This window comes from Pan paniscus, chromosome 15, assembly GCF_029289425.2.
Source record: "Pan paniscus chromosome 15, NHGRI_mPanPan1-v2.0_pri, whole genome shotgun sequence".
NCBI lineage: Eukaryota > Metazoa > Chordata > Mammalia > Primates > Hominidae > Pan > Pan paniscus.
In genome coordinates this window covers 25,654,853-25,673,203 of record NC_073264.2, presented here as the reverse complement: position 1 = coordinate 25,673,203, position 18,351 = coordinate 25,654,853, and the positions used below count along the sequence as shown (strand labels likewise).

The window sequence follows — 18,351 nt, the reverse complement described above, 5'->3', positions numbered from 1 at the left end:
CCGGAAGAATCTCCAGGGAAATGTCATTTGAACTTTATTAATTCAACAAACACTAAATAAGTACCTATTATGTGCTCACCATACAGAATGGGCGAGAGGACTGGGAAATACTCCGTTAGGTCCCTCCCAGTTTCAGCTGCTGTTCTCAAATTGGTGCACCATACTTTCCAGAAGGATCTGTAGACAGCTTGGGGATCTCCTCTTCTTAGGTCCATCCAACATCCCTTTGCTTCCTTCTGCATCCTTCTGCACAGATGCTGGTATATGGGTCTTGAGGTATTGATGACTCATTCTCACTGGCTCATACTTTGGGGTCCATGGGAGTATGTCAAACCTTGACATACTAGGTTTGTTGCGGATGTTGCATGTGGATATTTGGTTTCCCTCTCTTACTTGCTCTTTTGTTTTTTTATGAGAAAGATCCAAAAATTACACTGCTGCCACTGTGGTTGCCATCTTCCTAAAACCTTGTCAGAACAGAGTTGGACCAAGGTTCTCTAAAACAACAGTCATCTCTAGGAAATAATGACTCATCCCTCTCACTTTTGGGAATCTTTGTTTCCTGGGGCCCTCAGCCCCACCCTGTGCCAGGGTGTGTTGTGGAGGTTAGCAGATGCTGATATGCAGAATTCTAAGGGATAAGATCTAATGACTTAGTCCTCAAGTCTGGCCTCTTTGTGAAATGGAGGGAAGGAAGGCATCCCCTAGAACATCTCCTATGGAGAGGACAAAGATTATTGGCAGGAAGTTGGAGTCATTCTAACAAGGAGACTTATCACAGGCTTCAGGGAAGATATTTCACAGCAGTGCTGTTTTCTCAGAAGGACCCGGGTCACAGAACCTGGAGTGATAAGCCCACATGGGTGGTCTTCCTAGACAAGCTGCTTTAGGAGTCTGTAGACTGCGTTTTGCTAAGTATTATCTGCAGACTATGTACTCGGAATCATCTGGGATGGGGGCAGTCTATGTTTCTTTGTGTCCCTTCCAAAATTGCAAATCATGGGGAACTAAAGGACGTGACTCTCAACTACCGAGAGGGGCCCCACCAGGGCGCCCATGAGCACCCCGATACCCACAGCACATGTACCCCACTTACAAGGTTGACCAAATTTCAGACTTCAGTTTTAATGGTTAAAGCTGCCTGTGGGAGCCAGGATGGAGCACGCTCTCACTCGGCCCTCACTTTGCTCCACCTCTCCCTCTTCTTCCACTCCACTCCCGCCTCCCACGCTCCCACGCCCTCCACGCCCTCCACGCCCTCCACGCCCCTGCTCCTCCTCCAGGTACGGAACTGGCTCAGAGCTAGCATTCTGCCAGGAGGAAAGTGCGCCTCCTTCCACCAGGCCTAGTTCAGTTCGTTTAACTTGAGAGGGCTGGAGGCAGTGAGGCTCTCGGAAGGGCCGGGCTCCAGAGCGGCGGGGCCGCTCCTAGCGGTCTGGCCCAGGCTGCCCCCGCGGCGCGTGCTGGACGCCTCGGAGCCCGTGCCCTCCAGCAGCTTGGCGACGAAACCCACGCCCGCCGAGCGCAGCAGGCCGCCGCCAGCGCACGCGTACAGCACGGGGTTCACGCTGCTGCTCAGGAAGGCGAGCGCGATGAGCACGTTGCGGGCCAGGCTCAGCCGCTTCCCCACGAGCCCTAACCCGGCGGCCTGGCCGGCCAGCGCGCGGCCCGCCTCAGCCAGGTTCACCACGTGGTAGGGCAGCCAGAAGGCGGCGAAGGTCAGGATGATGAGCACCACCAGGCGGCCGGTGCGGCGGCTGCGGCGGAACCGCCGGGCCTGTAGCCGACGCCCTATGTCCGAGTAGCTGGCCACCACAGCCAGGAAGGGCAGCAGGAAGCCCGTGACGGCCTCGAAGATTAGATGGAAGGCCCGGTGCCCTTCGCTGGGGTACCGCGGGAAGCACAGGCTCATGTTCGTTTTCCACGGCACTACTGTGCGGTACGCGAGGACGGGTGTGGCCAGCAGAAAGGACAACACCCAGATGCCTGCCAGCACCCGCCGGGCCATCGCCTTGGTGCGTAGCTTCTGGGACACAAAGGGGCGGGCCACCGCCAGTGAGCGGTCTAGACTCATGGCCGTGATAAGCAGGACGCTGGCATACATGCTGACTCCGCAGACATAGTGACACAGGCGGCAACCAGCCAGTCCAAAACTCCAGGTGCCTTGGGCCAGGAAGTGAAGGAAAAAGGGAGCAGTGAGCAATACGGCCAGGTCGGCCAGGGCCAGGTTCAGCACCATCAGGGCAGTGACGGAGCGCTTCTGCATCCTTTTCAGGATACTCCACACCACAAAGCTGTTGCCGGGAAGCCCCACAGCCAGCGCCACTGACAGCAGGATGATAGCCAGCAGAGAGATGAACTCTACACCTAGTGAGGGGGATGCTGCAGAAGATGTAGTGTTCATGGCCGTCGGGAGGACCTGGAGAGTGAGGGCGGACACACGCATGAGAGTAGAGGACCAAGGGTTTCCTGACGCCATGGACACACCTAGGCTGAGAACTCTAGTCTGTCTCCAGGGTCAGCAGCATCAGAGGTCCCCCTGAAATATACTGCCCCCATCGCTGCAGACTGACAACTTAAAGGGATCTGGTTGAGTACAAAGACTAGTTTCCTAACTGGGTCATGGGGCCCCTTCCTGCCCACAGACCCAATTGCAAAATATACAGTGACCACAGCAGCAGCAGCATTTCCAGACCTTTTCAGTCTCCTCCCCTTAGGAGACCCTAAAGCCCAGAACCAAACAGAGTTCCTACCAATGCTGCACCCCTTGAAAGGCCAGTCTTTTTGCCCCCTGCCAGGCCCTCAGCCCCTCAATCCCATTAACTTTCCCAATCACCTGCCTACTGTCCCCAGAGATGCCCAGGGTCAACCAGGAATAACAGGGAGGGGAGGAGTTTAGTGGACAAGTGACAAGGACAAAGCCTCCCAACTTTTTACGCTGGTCAGACTTTCTTTGGAGATTCCTTTGCACCTTCTTTCATGGCTGTACACTGTCCCACCACCACACAACCACGGCCGCTCCCAGGAAACTTACTTACAAGCTTTGGCAGGAACTGGTTGGAAGCTGATGCCAATCCCAGGGTCAGGGCAGGGTGGTGTAGCCTATCCCTGGATCTGTCCCACTGCCAAGGGCCTGGCCCCAGGTCTAGGTGCTGTTTGCTAAATCAGCCAGAGAGGAAGTACCACAGAGCAGAGGACAGGGAAGACGCATCTTCCTGAGGGTGGGGCTGAAACCCCTACCCACTCCCTTCACTAGGAGGGGGGATAGTCTGTTTTCCAGGGCAACCCAGAAGGCAGGAGGACTCCTTAGAGGTGGGGCCAGATGAGAAGAGACCAGGAAGGAGCAGTGAGAGAGGAAAGAGGGGTGTGGGGAGTGAGAAGGCTGGGTGTGGCCTCAAGATGCAGGTCTAGACTGGATAATTGAACAAAGTAGTGAATGGTATCATATAGGAGAAGGAGGTATGGTAGCCAGAGAAGGGAAATGGGCTCAGATTGGAGGCTACAATGCTGATATCTTTTTGTTTTGTTTTGCTTTGTTTTAAGATTAATAGGAAGTGTAGGTTGGAGCTGTGACTAGGTCCTGGGTCTGGGTTTGGGTTAGATAACATCATGATTTAAAGAGGGCACATCAGTAAATGCCGAAGGGGGCAGCACTCTGTCCTTGGCTTCAGTTCAAGCTATGATCTAGGTGGTGGGAAAAGGGCCATCTTCCAGCACCCCCTTTCCTCCCCTTACTTAAAGGGACTGGTTCCATTTAGGTCAACCAATTCTCCATTCTCTTCGGTAGAAGCCAAAATCCAAATGGTCTCCTTGGTATCACACAGAATGCCAATTACTTCCCCTTTCCCCAAGCACCTACCTTGTGCTTGCCCATGTGGTTACCCTGCTGAGTCTGGATTTATGATCTGGGCAAGGAGATTAGCACTACCTCTTTCCTATCTTCTCACAGCCTACTATTCAGTTCCACTTTAGACACACAAAGTTGAGGCGGAGCTGGCAGGCTGAGCATGAGGAGCAGGAGTGAGGGAGCAGGAACAGTGATGCCTCATGCCCACCCTGCCAAGAGGGGAAACCAGCAATGCAGAAATGGTCCCCTTACCCGTTTCCTGGACAGAGGAATATCTCCTTTCCTTGAAGTCTCCTGCAAAAGCTAAAAAGTAAAAATTCCTGGCAGGTTGTGGTGGTTCATACCGGTAATCCCAGCACTTTGGGAGGCTGAGGGGAGCAGATCACTTGATGTTAGCAGTTTGAGACCAGCCTGGCCAACATGGTGAAACCCCGTCTCTACTAAAAATACAAAAGTTAGCTGGGTGTAGTGGCATGTGCCTGTAGTCTCAGCTACTTGGGAGGCTGAGGCAGGAGAATCATGTGAACCCAGGAAGTGGAGGCTGCAGTGAGCTGAGATCGCACCACTGCACTCCAGCCTGAATGACAGCGAGACTCCATCTCAAAAAAAAAAAAGAAACTAAAAAGTCCTTCCTTCAATCTGACCATGGGCCTTCCTGCTTCCCTTTCAACTCTCACTTCTCAGGAAAGATGCAAAGTATAATGGTGGCCACTGAGGTCCCTTAACCTTTCCAGAGCCCCCACTTGTTCTGCTTGGAGAAAAGCCAGAGCAGAGTTGACCTCGCAGCTGTCAGGCAGAGGATATGAAAAAAATGGGCAGAAACCGCAGCAAGAACTGAAGTCAGAGTTCAGGAAGGGCTTCCTGACCGCACGGGATGTGAGAGAAGGGCAATGTGCAACAAAGGAAGTTAAGGAACCTCTGCCCAGTGCATGAGGACGGAAAGAATCCCGTGAGGCCTGTGTTTGGGGACAGAAGCTCCAGGGTCAACCAGAGGCCCCTTCAGACAGAAACTGGGTTGTCCTTGCCTCCTCTCTCAAGCTGTTCCCCACCCGCATCTACCTTGATGGCCTTTCTTCCCCACACCCAGGACCAGGCACTCTAAGCATACTCCCTGCTGTTCTAGTTCACAGGTGCTAGTTCATCCCAGTTTTGGTAGCCCTAGCATGACCCTGGGGACTGGGTTTCTTTTGCTGTTTTGACTTCTGTCTGGGAAGCAGGGAGGTGTGAGCAGTCGCTAAAGTAGAGCCTGGGGTGATGGTCAGGGTAGCCACTTGAGCGGCCAACCATCTCAGTTTGTTGGGAAACCGGCAGGGCTGGGACAAGGAGTTTTCAGTGCTTAAACTGGGAAAGTCCCAGGCCAACTGGGATGAGCTGGTCACCTTAGTGACCACAGATGTGTACTTGTGGATGTCCCCTGAAAAGAATCCCATTCTACATCCCCCAATCAAAGGGGTCAGGATCTAGAACCGTTTTTAGACCTAGATAAGGATTCCAAAAGGTGGGGGCAGAGAAGTATTGGGGAACGGGCTAGGAATAGCTAGCAGCATCTTAGAAGGAGCCCAGACTTGGCAAAGAGAAAAAGAATATGTGGCACTTCTCTGAAAAATTATTCCTGTCCTCTAAATATTCCTGCCATTCCTCATACCCCGATGGCCAACCTCCAAACTTCCCTGACTGAGTGCTTGCTCCTGGCTCCTTTTCACGTCAGGTGGCCTTTGCAGGGAGGATCAGATGGTCAGGGGGCAAGGTAAGTCTCAGACTCCCAGGGCCCCTACACCACTGTCCACTCCTTGTGTGCCTGTCTCACACTCACTGGACCAAACACAAGACAGGCAGGAAAACTTCCTTTTCAAACCCCACAGATTCATTTTCCCCTTCAGAGCCATTTCCTCCTCAGAGGCTTTTATAAGCCTCAGAGAATGGATCCCATTCCTACCCCTCATCCAAGCTCCCATACCTCTCCTTCCATTTTCTCCTTTATTTCCAGAGTGGTTCTATGGGTTGGCCTGTGGAACCAGGGCACCTGGGCTGAGGAGGGCAGGTCAAGATGCCACTGAAGGCTGGCACTGCCCAGCCTGGCTTGACCCAGCAGGGAACTAGGTGGCTTCAGTACAACTCAGGCATGAAGAACCACCAGGGGAAGCACACTTAAGTCATCATCTAATGGCTTCCCAGTGTATTTCACAATAACAGCTATTGGCAACAAGTAAGCAATGCTGGCACATGGGTACATGCCAACTTGCAAGCACACAATAGTCCTTAACAGGGACCATCACCACCCTCATAATCCCTCAGTTTGGAGGAGCCTGGGCCTGCCCCAAGTGTATAGTAATCCTACCCAGCCAGATCCAAACTCTAGTCAAAGAAGGGTCCCCAAATGCCCCAGAACACTGACCTCCGGAGGGTGGGTGGGGGGTGGAAAGGGACAGGGAAGGGCAGCAGGTTGTAGGGTCTGGTGTCAAAGGTCCCATTCCGGACCGTCCTTCTCCATCCCACCCCCCGGGTCTCCATTGCCGCGGCCCTGCCCCACCACTTTCAGCTGAGGGGTAGTTCGGAGCTCCATGGTCCCCTCCCTAGAGCGGCCGCCCCCTCGGGCCTCCCCAGAGCCTTCGAAGAGCCGCGTGAGGAAACGGGGACCTGCCCGGGGCAGCAGATCTCCAGCGGTGAAGACGTAGAGCACCGGGTTGACGCTAGAACTGAAGAAGGCCAAGGCCGTAGTTCCCGCTCGCGCCGCCTGGCCGGCTCCGCCCAGCTTCGCCAAGGCCCCTTCCGGTGGAGCCAGCGCTGCGACCGCCTGCAGAAGGTTGACTGCGTGGTAGGGGGCCCAGAGCAAGCCGAAGGCAAGCACGATGGCGCTCACCAGCCGGCCCACCCGCGCCCCGTGCCGCCCGGAGCCCCAGCGGGCGCCCCGCAGCCGTGCCAGCGTCACGCTGTAGCAGCCGAGCATCAGCCCGAAAGGAAGCACGAAGGCGGTCAGAGTCTCCAGGCTCAGGTGGGCGGCGGCGTGGACCGGCGACGGGTGGCACAGCTGGCATACGCGGTCCCTCCACAGGTGGCGGTAGACGGCGGCCGGGACGGCGAGCAACAGGGCGGCCAGCCAGACGGCCAGCAGCAGGCGGCGGGCCAGGGCCGGGCTGCGCAGCCGAGGCGCCAGGAAGGGGCGGGTGACTGCGAGGCAGCGCTGCAGGCTGAGCAGGCCGGTGAGCAGCACGCTGGCGTACATGCTGAGCGCGCACACGTAGTACACCGCCTTGCAGCCCGCCTGGCCCAGCGGCCAGGCCTGCCCGGTCAGGAAGGCCACAAAGAGCGGCGTGAGCAGCAGCACCGCGCCGTCGGCCAGCGCCAGGTGCAGCACAAGCGTGGCCGCCAGCGGTCGCCCCCGTGCAGGCCGCCAGCCCGCCAAGCTCCACACCACGAAGCCGTTGCCGGGCAGCCCCAGCAGCGCCGCCAGCAGCAGGAAGGCTGTGCCTGTGGCCCGCGAAGTCTTCCAGCTCAGCAGTGTCTCGTTCCCTGGGGGACGGTAGCAGACCGACATCCTTCTGGGCCTACAGGTGGGTGGAAGGCGCCACAGAGGGCGTTCAGGGGTGGGGCAAAACCCCACCTGTGATGCCCGATGAGAAGGCGCCATGCCTCCTCCTTACTTCCCTGCAGCCTGCCTCTTTTCTGCCTGGGAGTCCTGACTTCCACGAGGACCCAGACCCCACCTCAAACACAACTCCTTCTTGGAACCCAGATCCCCTGCTCCCAGTCAGTTGACCTGCCCCACTCCTGGCCTCCTTCCCAGAGCTCAGTGGTAAACAGGCATAAAGTCCTCACCCCAGGCTGTCACTATCTCTACCACCACTCCTCTAGTCTGGCCCCTCCTTCTTTGTCCAGCCCCATTCTAGCACATCTGGGCAAAACTGGATGGTGGGGTGTAAAGGGACGTGCACAGATCTACTTACCAAGCTGGGAGCAAGCAGGATTGGGGGCCTGGAGAAGCTGAAAGGTTAAGCAGCAGTGGGCGAGGTGCCTACTCCTGTCCTGTGCCTATCACATTTGCAGAGGTTAAGGCAAGAATGGGGAGGGACAAGATGAGGCTCATCCTGGGCCTCTCCTGGGGCCCCTCCCTCACTCTGCTCCTTCCCATCACCAACGCACCCAGGCGTCCAGGCATGTGAGAGCCTGCCTTGCCAGGAAACAGCACAAGCTGAAGTGGGGCAGTAAGATTCCCTGGCGGTGGAAGGAAATAGGAGGACTCTGCTGAATCCTGGTCCTGCTTCTGTTCTCATCCCTCCCCCAGCTCTGGCCCCAATCCTCCCAGCCCACCTTCTGCAGTGTGTATGTTGCCTGGTCTCTCTGGCCTGCAGAGGTGACCCAAACAACTCAGTCCCCCACCTGCCTTATCTTTGCCTGTTTCCAGTCTCCTGGTCCGGCTGAGCCCCTGGCCTCCTACCTCCTCCCACCTCTTGCCTCAGGCCCTGCCCCAGTCACTCCACCCTCAGGGCTCTCACCGGGCTGTCAATGACAGCTTTTCCATGTAAGGCATGGTGCTAGGTTCCAGGAGGAACAGGGGATGCATGGAGGCATAATGGTTAGGGAGTCATGACACACAACCATGAAGAGGCCCCATTACCAGGCTGCACCAGGATACAAGACAAGAAAGGAAAGGATGAGTAGGGACATACTAAGAAGCAGCCCTCTCTTCTTGGAAAAGTCAAGCAAAACTTGGAAATGAAGAGATTTGAGGGGGGCCTGGCAGATGGATAGAGCTGGGGGAAGGGAAAAGAAAGGCCTCTGCTCAAGTAACAGCCAGAACTTGAGGTTGCTTGGGGAGGGCACCAGGAGCACTGTCTTAGTTTGGGTTCTTCCAAAGCAGAGCTTGAGCTAAGGGCTTGGGTACAGGTGATCCTGTATTCTTGAGCTAAGGGCTTGGGTACAGGTGATCCTGTATTCTTCAGCTAAGGGCTTGGGTACAGGTGATCCTGTATTCTTCAGCTAAGGGCTTGGGTACAGGTGATCCTGTATTTGGGAGGTTAACTCAGGAAGTGAGGGCATAAGGTAAAACAAGAGAGAGTAAAGCCATTAAGAGTATGTTAAGTCCCTTCACTAGGCCTTGGGAACCTCTGAGAAAAGTATAGATTGCCCAAGACAAAAGATTGGCAGGGTGATCAGTCCAAAGCATTTATTAGGAGAATGTACTTAATGAGTGGGCTACAGCGTATCCTCACAACAGACAGTGAGAGAGAGTTGTTCTACCTGGGTATATCCAAAACAAGGGGATCAGGGTATGGAGTTTACGAGGGTTCAAGGTATTTGGTTCAGGGCCAGGGCCAGTTTTTTTCAGTGTTTTGGGCAACAACCTGAATACCTTTTCAAGGCTCTGGCTTGGGCTCAAGCCTGCAGGGGAAATGCAGCTGGCCAGGTCACAGGGCAATCAAGTTACTCTGTGTTTCTTTGTCAGGACACAGAAAAAAAGTGGGGAAGCTGGGGGACCCTACAAGGATCCTTGGCAGGAAAGCAGGGATTGTGTTCATTTGAGGGTTTCACTGTCAGTGAGAGTCTCAGCTTCCATGCAACCGTCCATCACGGCTGCAACTGAAATCAGAGCTGGGACACAGCACACCAGAAGCTCAAGTCTTGATGCCATCAAAGGACATCCCTGCCCCATTCACATCTCCGTCACGTCCACTAATTGGCAAAAGGAGAAAAGTGAGAGAAGATGAGCTAAGTGTGACTGCAGCAGGCAGCTCCAGAAAATGAAGCCAGAGCAGTGAGCCAGCCCCTCCTCCGACCAAGGAGGAAGGAAGGAGCAGGTAAGCAGGAAGGCCAGTGTCCCAGACAGGACCCTAATGATCCTGAATCCATGTATCAGGATCCATCCTCTCCTTACACCCTTCCTGGACACAGTCTCACCTCTCATTTTCCAAAGCCCTGCCATGCTGCCATCCCACTTCCCCACACTCTGCCCCGGGTTCCCTTTTCCTAAAGCTGCAGCTTATGGCTTCTCCAGTAGGTGGCAGCACACACAGAGCCACTCATAAACTGCAGCTTCTCAGAGCCTGAGAGCCAGAAACCGTCCCCAGAAATTCCCTCCATAGAAATAAAAAAACACCAGAAGTCACATTTCATCCTTTTACATGGTTCCCATCTACCCTCACAACACATGTCATCACCAAAGACACACATACAAGCTCCAATGGCTTTTGCCAGGCAATTCTTCCTCCAGGACCCCATCTGGCCCCTCCCTCATCCCTCCCCTTGGACTTTGCCCTTCTTACTAGCCAGGCAGGGGGGCCAGAGTCCAGGCTTGACTCATTCCCACCTTGTCCTGGGCTGAGATCCCAGGTTTGTAACAGAAAACACCACTAAAGCCCCAGCACAGGAGAGAACCACCCAGCCCAGAAGTTCCAGGGAAGGAACTCTCCGGTCCACCATGGAGTACCTCTCAGCTCTGAACCCCAGTGACTTACTCAGGTGACTGCTAACCCTCCACTCTACCCTCCACCTTTAGGGGATATAGGCAGGGCAACAATACTCCACTCAGCCCCTAGGAGACTAACCAGTACCCCTTCCTCTCCTGCTCCCCACTCCACAGTGGGCTTGTCAAGCTCCTGAGCCACCCGCCCCCACCTGCACTCCATGGTCTCTCCCTCATCCCTAATCGATAAACCTAGATCTCTCCCTCCCTAGCCCTCTAGCCACTCTACCCTCATCATGCCCTTTACACTCACCAAGCCCCTCCTCGCCCCTTCTTGACTTTTCTTCTCAACTACCAGGTCAGTATCTAATATAAGCTCGGAGTTTGGACGGAGGGTCTGGACCTCAGCTCCACCATCCCAGCGACCTTTCCGTGTCTGTGATCACAAGCGGACCATCCGGAAAGGCCTGACAGCTACCACCCGCCAGGAGCTGCTAGCCAAAGTAAGTAGGCCAAGTTCCTCGGTTCCTATAGCAGGGGTAGCCAAGGGGCTCCACAACAGTGGCAACTTGTGATGATGGAGCAGAGGGCTGAAGTCACACAGCTGCCCCTCCCTCTGAGGGCTAAAAGCAGCGGAGTGGGCCTAATGAGCTCTGGTCAATTTGTTCATTTTCCACCTAGTGAGCTTTTCTATGGGAACAGGGGTTAGCAGGAGATAGGGAGAGTTCGAGGGACGGAATTCAGAAGCTAGTATGGAAAGGTGATTTGTGTGACAAATCAAGTTCAAATTCTGATTCTGCCACTTCCTGCCTGTCAAACCTTGGGAAGTTGTTCAACCTATCAAAACCTCAGTTTCTTCAACTATAAAAAGGCAATAATAATACATCACCTCCTAGGGTTGTTGAAAGGAGTAAGAGGATAATGTAGGTAAAGTCCTCATACCTGGCACAGAGTAAGGACTCAAAAAGGTTAAACACTATTACTGAAAACACTTCTGGAGAACTCTTGAGGGTGTGGGAAGTGAGGTGCAGCATTGTAGATAAGACAGAAGGGTGGACTTCGTGAGAACCTGGCTTGCTTTCCAATTCCAAACCAGAAGTGACTTGGAGGGGAGCAAGGGGAGATGCCAATGACATGGTAGGAGCAAAGAGGAAAAAGGTCAGCCTCTAGCTAGGATCCCCCAAAAACTGAAGAACACGGAGAGCTGCAGCCTTTAGGAGGTATCAAAGTGCCGGAAAGTCAAGGTGGGACATCGACCAATGTCTAGAGCCAACTGATGGATGTTGGGCAGCTAAAGAGGGAAGGGGCATGGGATAAGACCTGCCCTTCCTTCTTGCTTCTTGCCATTGGGCAGGCATTGGAGACCCTACTGCTGAATGGTGTGCTAACCCTGGTGCTAGAGGAGGATGGAACTGCAGTGGACAGTGAGGACTTCTTCCAGCTGCTGGAGGATGACACGTGCCTGATGGTGTTGGAGTCTGGTCAGAGCTGGAGCCCTACAAGGGTAAGAGGCCTATACTGGGGCTGCTTCCAATGCCTGTCCTTTAGAGCTTTCCCGGGCTTCCTCTCTAGCTTAACCCTGATCCTGGGGACCAGGTGCAGGGGGAGTTGTGGAATTGTCAAGGATGTCACACAGTGGACAGAAAGTCCAAGCGAGGGAGGGTCTGACCCAGTGCTGATGGAGATTAGTGGTGGGTGTCTGGTATGAGGATCTACTGCACTGACAAGGGTGTCCTACAGAGTGGAGTGCTGTCATATGGCCTGGGACGGGAGAGGCCCAAGCACAGCAAGGACATCGCCCGCATCACCTTTGACGTGTACAAGCAAAACCCTCGAGACCTCTTTGGCAGCCTGAATGTCAAAGCCACATTCTACGGGCTCTACTCTATGAGTTGTGACTTTCAAGGACTTGGCCCAAAGAAAGTACTCAGGTCAGAAATCAACATGTCATACTGCCCCATCCCCTACAGTTGGATAGTCCCCATAATTCCTCCTCTTGCACCCACCTACCCCTAGTTAGCTCTTGCTTGTGGAAAGTCCTCATCTCCCAGCTTGATGGCTTCCTCCCAAGTTTTCCAAATCATCTGATTTCCTCTTGTCTCTGCCATTCAGGGAGCTCCTTCGTTGGACCTCCACACTGCTGCAAGGCCTGGGCCATATGTTGCTGGGAATTTCCTCCACCCTTCGTCATGCAGTGGAGGGGGCTGAGCAGTGGCAGCAGAAGGGCCGCCTCCATTCCTACTAAGGGGCTCTGAGCTTCTGCCCCCAGAATCATTCCAACCGACCCACTGCAAAGACTATGACAGCATCAAATTTCAGGACCTGCAGACAGTACAGGCTAGATAACTCACCCAATTTCCCCACTGTCCTCTGATCCCCTCGTGACAGAACCTTTCAGCATAACGCCTCACATCCCAAGTCTATACCCTTACCTGAAGAATGCTGTTCTTTCCTAGCCACCTTTCTAGCCTCCCACTTGCCCTGAAAGGCCAAGATCAAGATGTCCCCCAGGCATCTTGATCCCAGCCTGACTGCTGCTACATCTAATCCCCTACCAATGCCTCCTGTCCCTAAACTCCCCAGCATACTGATGACAGCCCTCTCTGACTTTACCTTGAGATCTGTCTTCATACCCTTCCCCTCAAACTAACAAAAACATTTCCAATAAAAATATCAAATATTTACCGCTAAGACTTCTGACTCCAATTTAAACCAGGAAAGGGATGGGGTGGATACCCCATTTTGCCCTCCCCCATCAACACCCAGTCCCAGATCCAAAGCCTCAGTCTTCAAGTATGGAGTTCAATGCCCGCCTCCGCTTGGCCACCACACCCTGCTGCTGTTCCCAAGCCTCTCGCCGCTTTAGGAAGGTAGTCAAGGCCACATTTCGAGCCACATGGTGGCCGAAAGGGTCTCTTATCAGCTCCTGGTTCTGCTCCCCTGCAAAGGGAACCACTCATGTTTAGTACTACCATGCTCAAAGACAGACTCTACCTGAGGTAAAGATCCCTCCATTTCCCCCAGACCCTGGGACTGCCACTGGGATAAAGTGAACACTTCACTTTCCAAAGAACAGAAGTCGGAGGGCAGGGTGAGGGCAGAGGACTACACAATCAGTCAGCGGGAGGGAAGGGGAAAGCAGACTGCTAAGAACCCATGAGCAAGACCACCCTTTGGAACTAAAGACTGTTGAATTTCAGTAGACTTCCCAGCTACCCAGTGATCTGGAGTAAGAGAGGGGAGAGTCTGGAAACATCAAAGAGAGGGGCTGGTACTCACCGAGCTCAGCAGCAATTTCCTTCCGGGCCCTCAAGGCTGCTCCACTCCAGATGGCATCTAGCACACGGCTGCCATGGCGACTACAGGCCAGAGCCACATATTGTCCCTGTATGGAGACAAGCAAAGTAGGTCTCCCTAGCAAAATCCACAAAAGTGTATTTTGGAGGCTTGTGGAGAGTGAATTTTCTGGAGTTTAAGGGCTGAATTAAAATAGTCTAGGAATTACATAGCCTTTTTGAGTCTGAAGGTACAGTCCAGGGAAAGCTCATATTCTCTAAATGGATGATGGTGGGGAATCAAGGCAAAAGCCAGAAATCTAACCTTTAGGTTCTGCAGCACACGGCGGCGCAGCTTCCGCGTCACAGAGGGGCTGGTCAGGATGGCATCGAGCACATGAGAGCCAGCGGGACTTTGGGCCAGGGACAGAAGCTGTGGTCCCGTCAAGGCACCCAGACTTCGAAGTACAAGACCAGGAGTGGAGAAGTGCAGCAGATGCTGGAGCAGTAGAGACCCAAGGACTGTCACATCCCCCAAGGCTCTGGCTGCGGCCACTGCCACCTGGCAGTGCAGAGATAGGAAATTAGGAGGCACCAACAAGCCAGGTGGATGAGCCCATCCCCAGAACACTGCCACCTCCACCTGGATGAAGTCACCACTCTCACCTCAGAAGTCAGACGCTTGCTAAACCCTGGGAGGCCTGGCTCCCAATTAGTCACTGGCTTGGCCTCTCCCCTACCTCACCTGGTGCTCTGCAGGCACTGCCCCCTCCTCCTCCGTCAGTCCATAGTACACCTCATAAGCCATCAAAGTGGCAAAGAGAGGCACACAGGCCGCTTGCCGGGATGAGGGCTCTGCACAGTGGAATGCCTAAAGGAGAAGACAAAATATGATGAACCTGAGAACTTCTCCGTCCCTAACCTCAACTTTAAGGGAACACCTTCAGGAAAGGAAAGAAGGCCCAACTCCACAAGAATGTGAGCTCCATGAAAGCAGATGTCATGCCTTGCTGTATCCCCAGCCTCTATCACATACAGGGGTTAATAAATGTTTATCCCTTAAATAAACTTTTCTCTTAGTTCTGGGAGACAATTTTTGTTCCAGGACTGTGAAATAACATTTGGCCTCAGCCAGGCGCGGTGAGCTGAGATTGCGCCATTGCACTCCAGCCTGGGCAACAAGAGCAAAACTCTGTCTCAAAAAAAAAAAAAAAATTAGCTGGGTATGGTGGCGGGCACCTATAGGCCTCATTTTCCCCCATTCCTGTGAACTCCTTGGGCATTAGACTTCCTGAGTCCAGAGGTACAAAAACTTAAGATTAGATAAGTCCTAACAGGTAGAAGTTGAACTGAGGGCATAAACAGATTGTGGGTAATATCCACTCACCTCCAACAAGAGCTGTAGGACCTTGGCTTGGTAGGCCCCAACTCTGCGACAGGCCCCCACCAGGGCAATGACTACCCCTGGGTGGCCCTGGGCCAATACAGCTTCCAAGACAGGGCTCAGCTCCTCAAACACAGGGGACAGCTGATGGGAAACATGGAATGTAACTTTGGCATTCTGGTAATGGCGGACCACATTATTCAGAGAAATCTTCCCAACGAAAACAACTAAAAATGCTAGATAAAACATAAAAAGCATTGCCAGTATCAGGACTTTTGTTTGGCTAGATAAGGCCCAGGATAAGGGGGCAGTCTTAGAGGTGCCACCTCACAGGAAGGAACTTTAAGTGGCTCTTCCCTATGTGTAAGGGAGCACTAGGAGCAAGGGGAGACTAAAATTAAACTGCACTTCCACTCTAACACCCAATGCATGAGACCACAGGGAAGCCCACCTTAGTCCTAAGCAGCAAAGGAAAAGAGAAGCTATGGCAACAGCTCTAGCACTCATGTGGGCTTATAGCCAAGTACCAGAGTCTGGGTGGGCCATGGAACCTCAAGCTGTAAACCTGAATAAAGCCAGTCTCTTGCTGGTCCTCATACCTGAGAGAAGTCAAAACAAATCCTCACTAGAAGGTGGGCACCTTTATCCTAAGCTCTGGAAAACCTCAAAGAATAGCTTTTCAAGGGCAATGGCCAGCACAATGTCAAAGGTATATAGAGGCAGACAGACCATAAAATAAGATCCAGTGATCAAGAATTAGCAGAAACAGATCCAGCTCAGGTTTCCAACTCACCAGCTCAGGGGTAGTGACTGCATCCAGTAAGCGCTGCAAAGGGAAGTTGGCAATGGGATGTGCAGCCAGGGTCTGCAGCTGCCCCTGCAAGTGCTCCTCAAAGAGGCTCTGGAGTCTTGGGGGCTCCAACACCAGCAGGACCTGCTCCAGGAGTCTGGAACTTGTCTGATCTCGGAGAAATAGCAGTAGGGGACTAGGGACAAGAAGGGCATCAGGCAGTCTTAACTCCATTTCATGCAAAATACAGTTGCACTACATCACCTCATTCATTTCACACAGCCCCGCCAACTTGGGTCGATCCTGAGGCCCTGACCATACCTGCCATCTACTGAGGAACTGCGAGTACTCAGGTAGCCAATCACAGCATTGCAGAGATGAGCGCAAAACTGGGGAAGTTTGCGGTGTAAAACCTGTAAAGCCACTTGAAGACAGAAGCTGGAGATCTTATCAGTGATAAACACTGTGGAGAGAGGGCAGAAATAAAGCAGCTTTCTCAAAATCCAGACAACCTGCGTAACCTCAAACTTTAGGCAACAAGATACAGGGCACTATGGACACAAAGGGACTATACAAAGTGCTTTGAACATCAAACCAGACCAGGTTTGAAAAGAAGAGGAATAACCTGATGTAAGGGCCTTGCTTGGTGGTAAGATGACCTCCAGAAAAGTAGATACGAGACCATCCTCCTACTTCCCTCCTTACCTGCAATGTCCTTCAGAAAGGAGGAGCTCAGGTCCTGAAGGCGATTCAAAAAGGTTTCAGGGACTTCAAAATCAGCTGGCTTACATTCCTGAGCTGGGGTCTTCTGTGCTTCTGAAGGAAGATTAAGAACATGTGCAGTGGGGAGATCACAAACTGCCATCCAGGAGAGAAAAATTCCATAGATGAACAAGGTCCGCTTGGAGATGCAGAACAGATGTAGTACAACTAAATGTCTCTTCTGGATGACTGAACTGAGACTACATTTCTGTCTTAATTTTTCTAAGAAACTTCAACCAGCTTCCCCATGGTCCACAGAAGACAGTTCAACCTCCTCAGCCAGGTATTCAAGGCATTCCAAAATAAAGCCTCATTTAAACTCGCTAACTTTATTTCCCAGTTTTTCAAAATGTGGATCACAGCTCAAGACTGTACCATGAAATCAAGTTAGTGGTCTCAACTAGCATTTTTTTTTAATGAAATAGAGCAGAATAGTTTTGAAAAGTAAAAAAAAATAACAGAGTGGGCTGCATGTAGTAAGGGTATTGTTTCCTGAACTTTTGCTTGAGTCCAGTGTGTATGTTACTTTTGCGTAAGTCCATTTGTATATTAAGTCATGCTTAAAAAAAAAAAAATTTCTCCTCCTGCGTCCATTCTAATAGCCTTCCCCAAACACAACTGTACATCCCTACCTCTGGGCCTCCGCACACACTAATCTTTGGCTTGCTAAGCCCTGTTCAGATTAGGACAGGTCAAGCTAATTCTTCCAGGTCAAGCTCCCCCATGAAGACTTACTCTTCTGTTTACTGTCTCATTCTGAACTTTCTAAATTCTTCTTCCCCCTAGGTCCACTTTCCTCTTGTAATACTTACCAGATGATTGGGAACCACGGGGCCTGGCTCTCTCAGACTCCAGAATAGTCCCTCCTAACACCTGAAGCAGAGTTCTGACCACGAAGCTGCCATGTGTGTCTCCACAGTAGACAAGAAAATCATCACACACCTCAGCGGCTAGTCCCAGGACCAGCTCCTCCAGGGTCTCCGTGGGACCATCCTTTCCATCCTCCTCCTCCTCCTCCTCCGCAGCACTCCCCAGCAATCGAGGGAGCTGTAGCAAAGCACTTTGTAATACATGGACCCCGCATCGGTGACAGGCCACAGTGCGCAAGTTAGAGCGCAGAGCAGCCCATACGCGACAAAGCGGTTTCAAGGGACTGAATCCCAACAGTTCCTGCAGCATCTCACTGCCAGCCCTGTTCGTGGACAAAGCTAGGGCCTGAGTCTCTACTTCCTTCATAATATTGTGCACCATCAGATCTGGAAAAGTGAAGAAAGACACACTTTGAAGAGACTTAGTAGAGAATACAGTTATGTACCCTCGCTTAACCAAGGGTCGTGGGTCGGAGGCCGAGGAAGAGGACATGGGAAATGAAACTAAGTCCCCACGCCCTGCCGACCCTAGAAAGTTTCCTTGCCTGCCCTGGATTTGATGCTCTTGGTCTAAACCCCGAAGTTGCTGCCTACCTCGTTCTTCCCCAGTCTCGGGGGCCTCTTTCAATGCTGACAGCGCCCGGCGGAAATATCCCAGAGCTTCCGGGCTCAGGTGCGGGTGCGAATCTGGAGCCGGCTCCGAGCGCCCATCCGGAGGCGGCCAGGGTTGCCGCTTACGGCCTGGTAAGGGGCGCCCCGACCCCTTGGCCCCGCGCCCCCGTTTGCCACCAGCTGGGAACCGGCGCCCCACCTTGTGTGGAGAGCGCGGACCCTGCCCCATGTGTGCTTCGCGACCTGTCCGGCTGCAAAAGCTTCCTTAACTGCGGATGGACCTTCGACGTCGCCAAGCGTGCGCGTTATCCAGACAAAGTTTAGAAACGCGGGCGCGCTCCTGACGCACCTACTACGTCATAGTTCCGCGCCGCCCCAGCCGGGCGGGGTGGGTGTGTCACCCAGATCGCTC

At 53.2% G+C, this 18,351-nt stretch overlaps 2 protein-coding genes across 11 annotated transcripts; both read right to left on the bottom strand.

Moving 5' to 3' along the window:
- Positions 1-11: 11 nt before the first annotated feature.
- On the bottom strand, positions 12-4,556 carry LTB4R (leukotriene B4 receptor). 4 transcript variants are annotated; one of them, XM_055097402.1, is made up of 3 exons: positions 4,100-4,556; positions 3,039-4,001; positions 12-2,419 (listed from the first exon to the last, which is right to left on the bottom strand). In XM_055097402.1, the coding sequence occupies exon 3, from the start codon at positions 2,402-2,404 to the stop codon at positions 1,346-1,348; it is 1,059 nt and encodes a 352-aa protein (XP_054953377.1). In that variant the 5' UTR covers positions 2,405-2,419; positions 3,039-4,001; positions 4,100-4,556; the 3' UTR covers positions 12-1,345. The 4 variants fall into 4 exon arrangements, with proteins under 4 accessions (XP_054953377.1, XP_054953376.1, XP_063452549.1 ...); XM_055097401.2 differs by having other exon boundaries at positions 3,035-4,001; positions 4,100-4,245; XM_063596479.1 differs by having other exon boundaries at positions 3,039-4,245.
- A 1,444-nt stretch (positions 4,557-6,000) lies between these two features.
- Positions 6,001-18,241, bottom strand: LOC100979193 (leukotriene B4 receptor 2). 7 transcript variants are annotated; one of them, XM_063596471.1, is made up of 11 exons: positions 17,922-18,241; positions 17,271-17,714; positions 16,402-16,512; positions 16,018-16,159; positions 15,700-15,892; positions 14,910-15,050; positions 14,268-14,393; positions 13,848-14,084; positions 13,527-13,632; positions 7,792-7,828; positions 6,001-7,392 (listed from the first exon to the last, which is right to left on the bottom strand). In XM_063596471.1, exons 1-11 carry the CDS (start codon positions 18,166-18,168, stop codon positions 6,306-6,308), a joined length of 2,871 nt encoding a protein of 956 aa, XP_063452541.1. In that variant the 5' UTR covers positions 18,169-18,241; the 3' UTR covers positions 6,001-6,305. The 7 variants fall into 7 exon arrangements, with proteins under 7 accessions (XP_063452541.1, XP_063452540.1, XP_008959514.2 ...); XM_063596470.1 differs by having other exon boundaries at positions 16,402-16,554; positions 17,922-18,235; XM_003809090.6 differs by lacking the exons at positions 6,001-7,392; positions 7,792-7,828 and adding an exon at positions 8,986-13,187.
- Positions 18,242-18,351: the final 110 nt, after the last annotated feature.

What these genes read in the sequence shown, in the direction of transcription:
- LTB4R (XM_055097402.1), bottom strand. Translation starts at nt 2,404, where the DNA reads ATGAACACTACATCTTCTGCAGCATCCCCCTCACTAGGTGTAGAGTTC.
- LOC100979193 (XM_063596470.1), bottom strand. Translation starts at nt 18,168, where the DNA reads ATGGGGCAGGGTCCGCGCTCTCCACACAAGGTGGGGCGCCGGTTCCCA. An exon ending in CGAGACTGGGGAAGAACGAG is followed by an intron (nt 17,715 to 17,921) that starts GTAGGCAGCAAC and finishes TCACTTTTCCAG; the next exon opens with ATCTGATGGTGCACAATATT. An exon ending in CAGTCACTACCCCTGAGCTG is followed by an intron (nt 15,051 to 15,699) that starts GTGAGTTGGAAA and finishes GTTTCCCATCAG; the next exon opens with CTGTCCCCTGTGTTTGAGGA.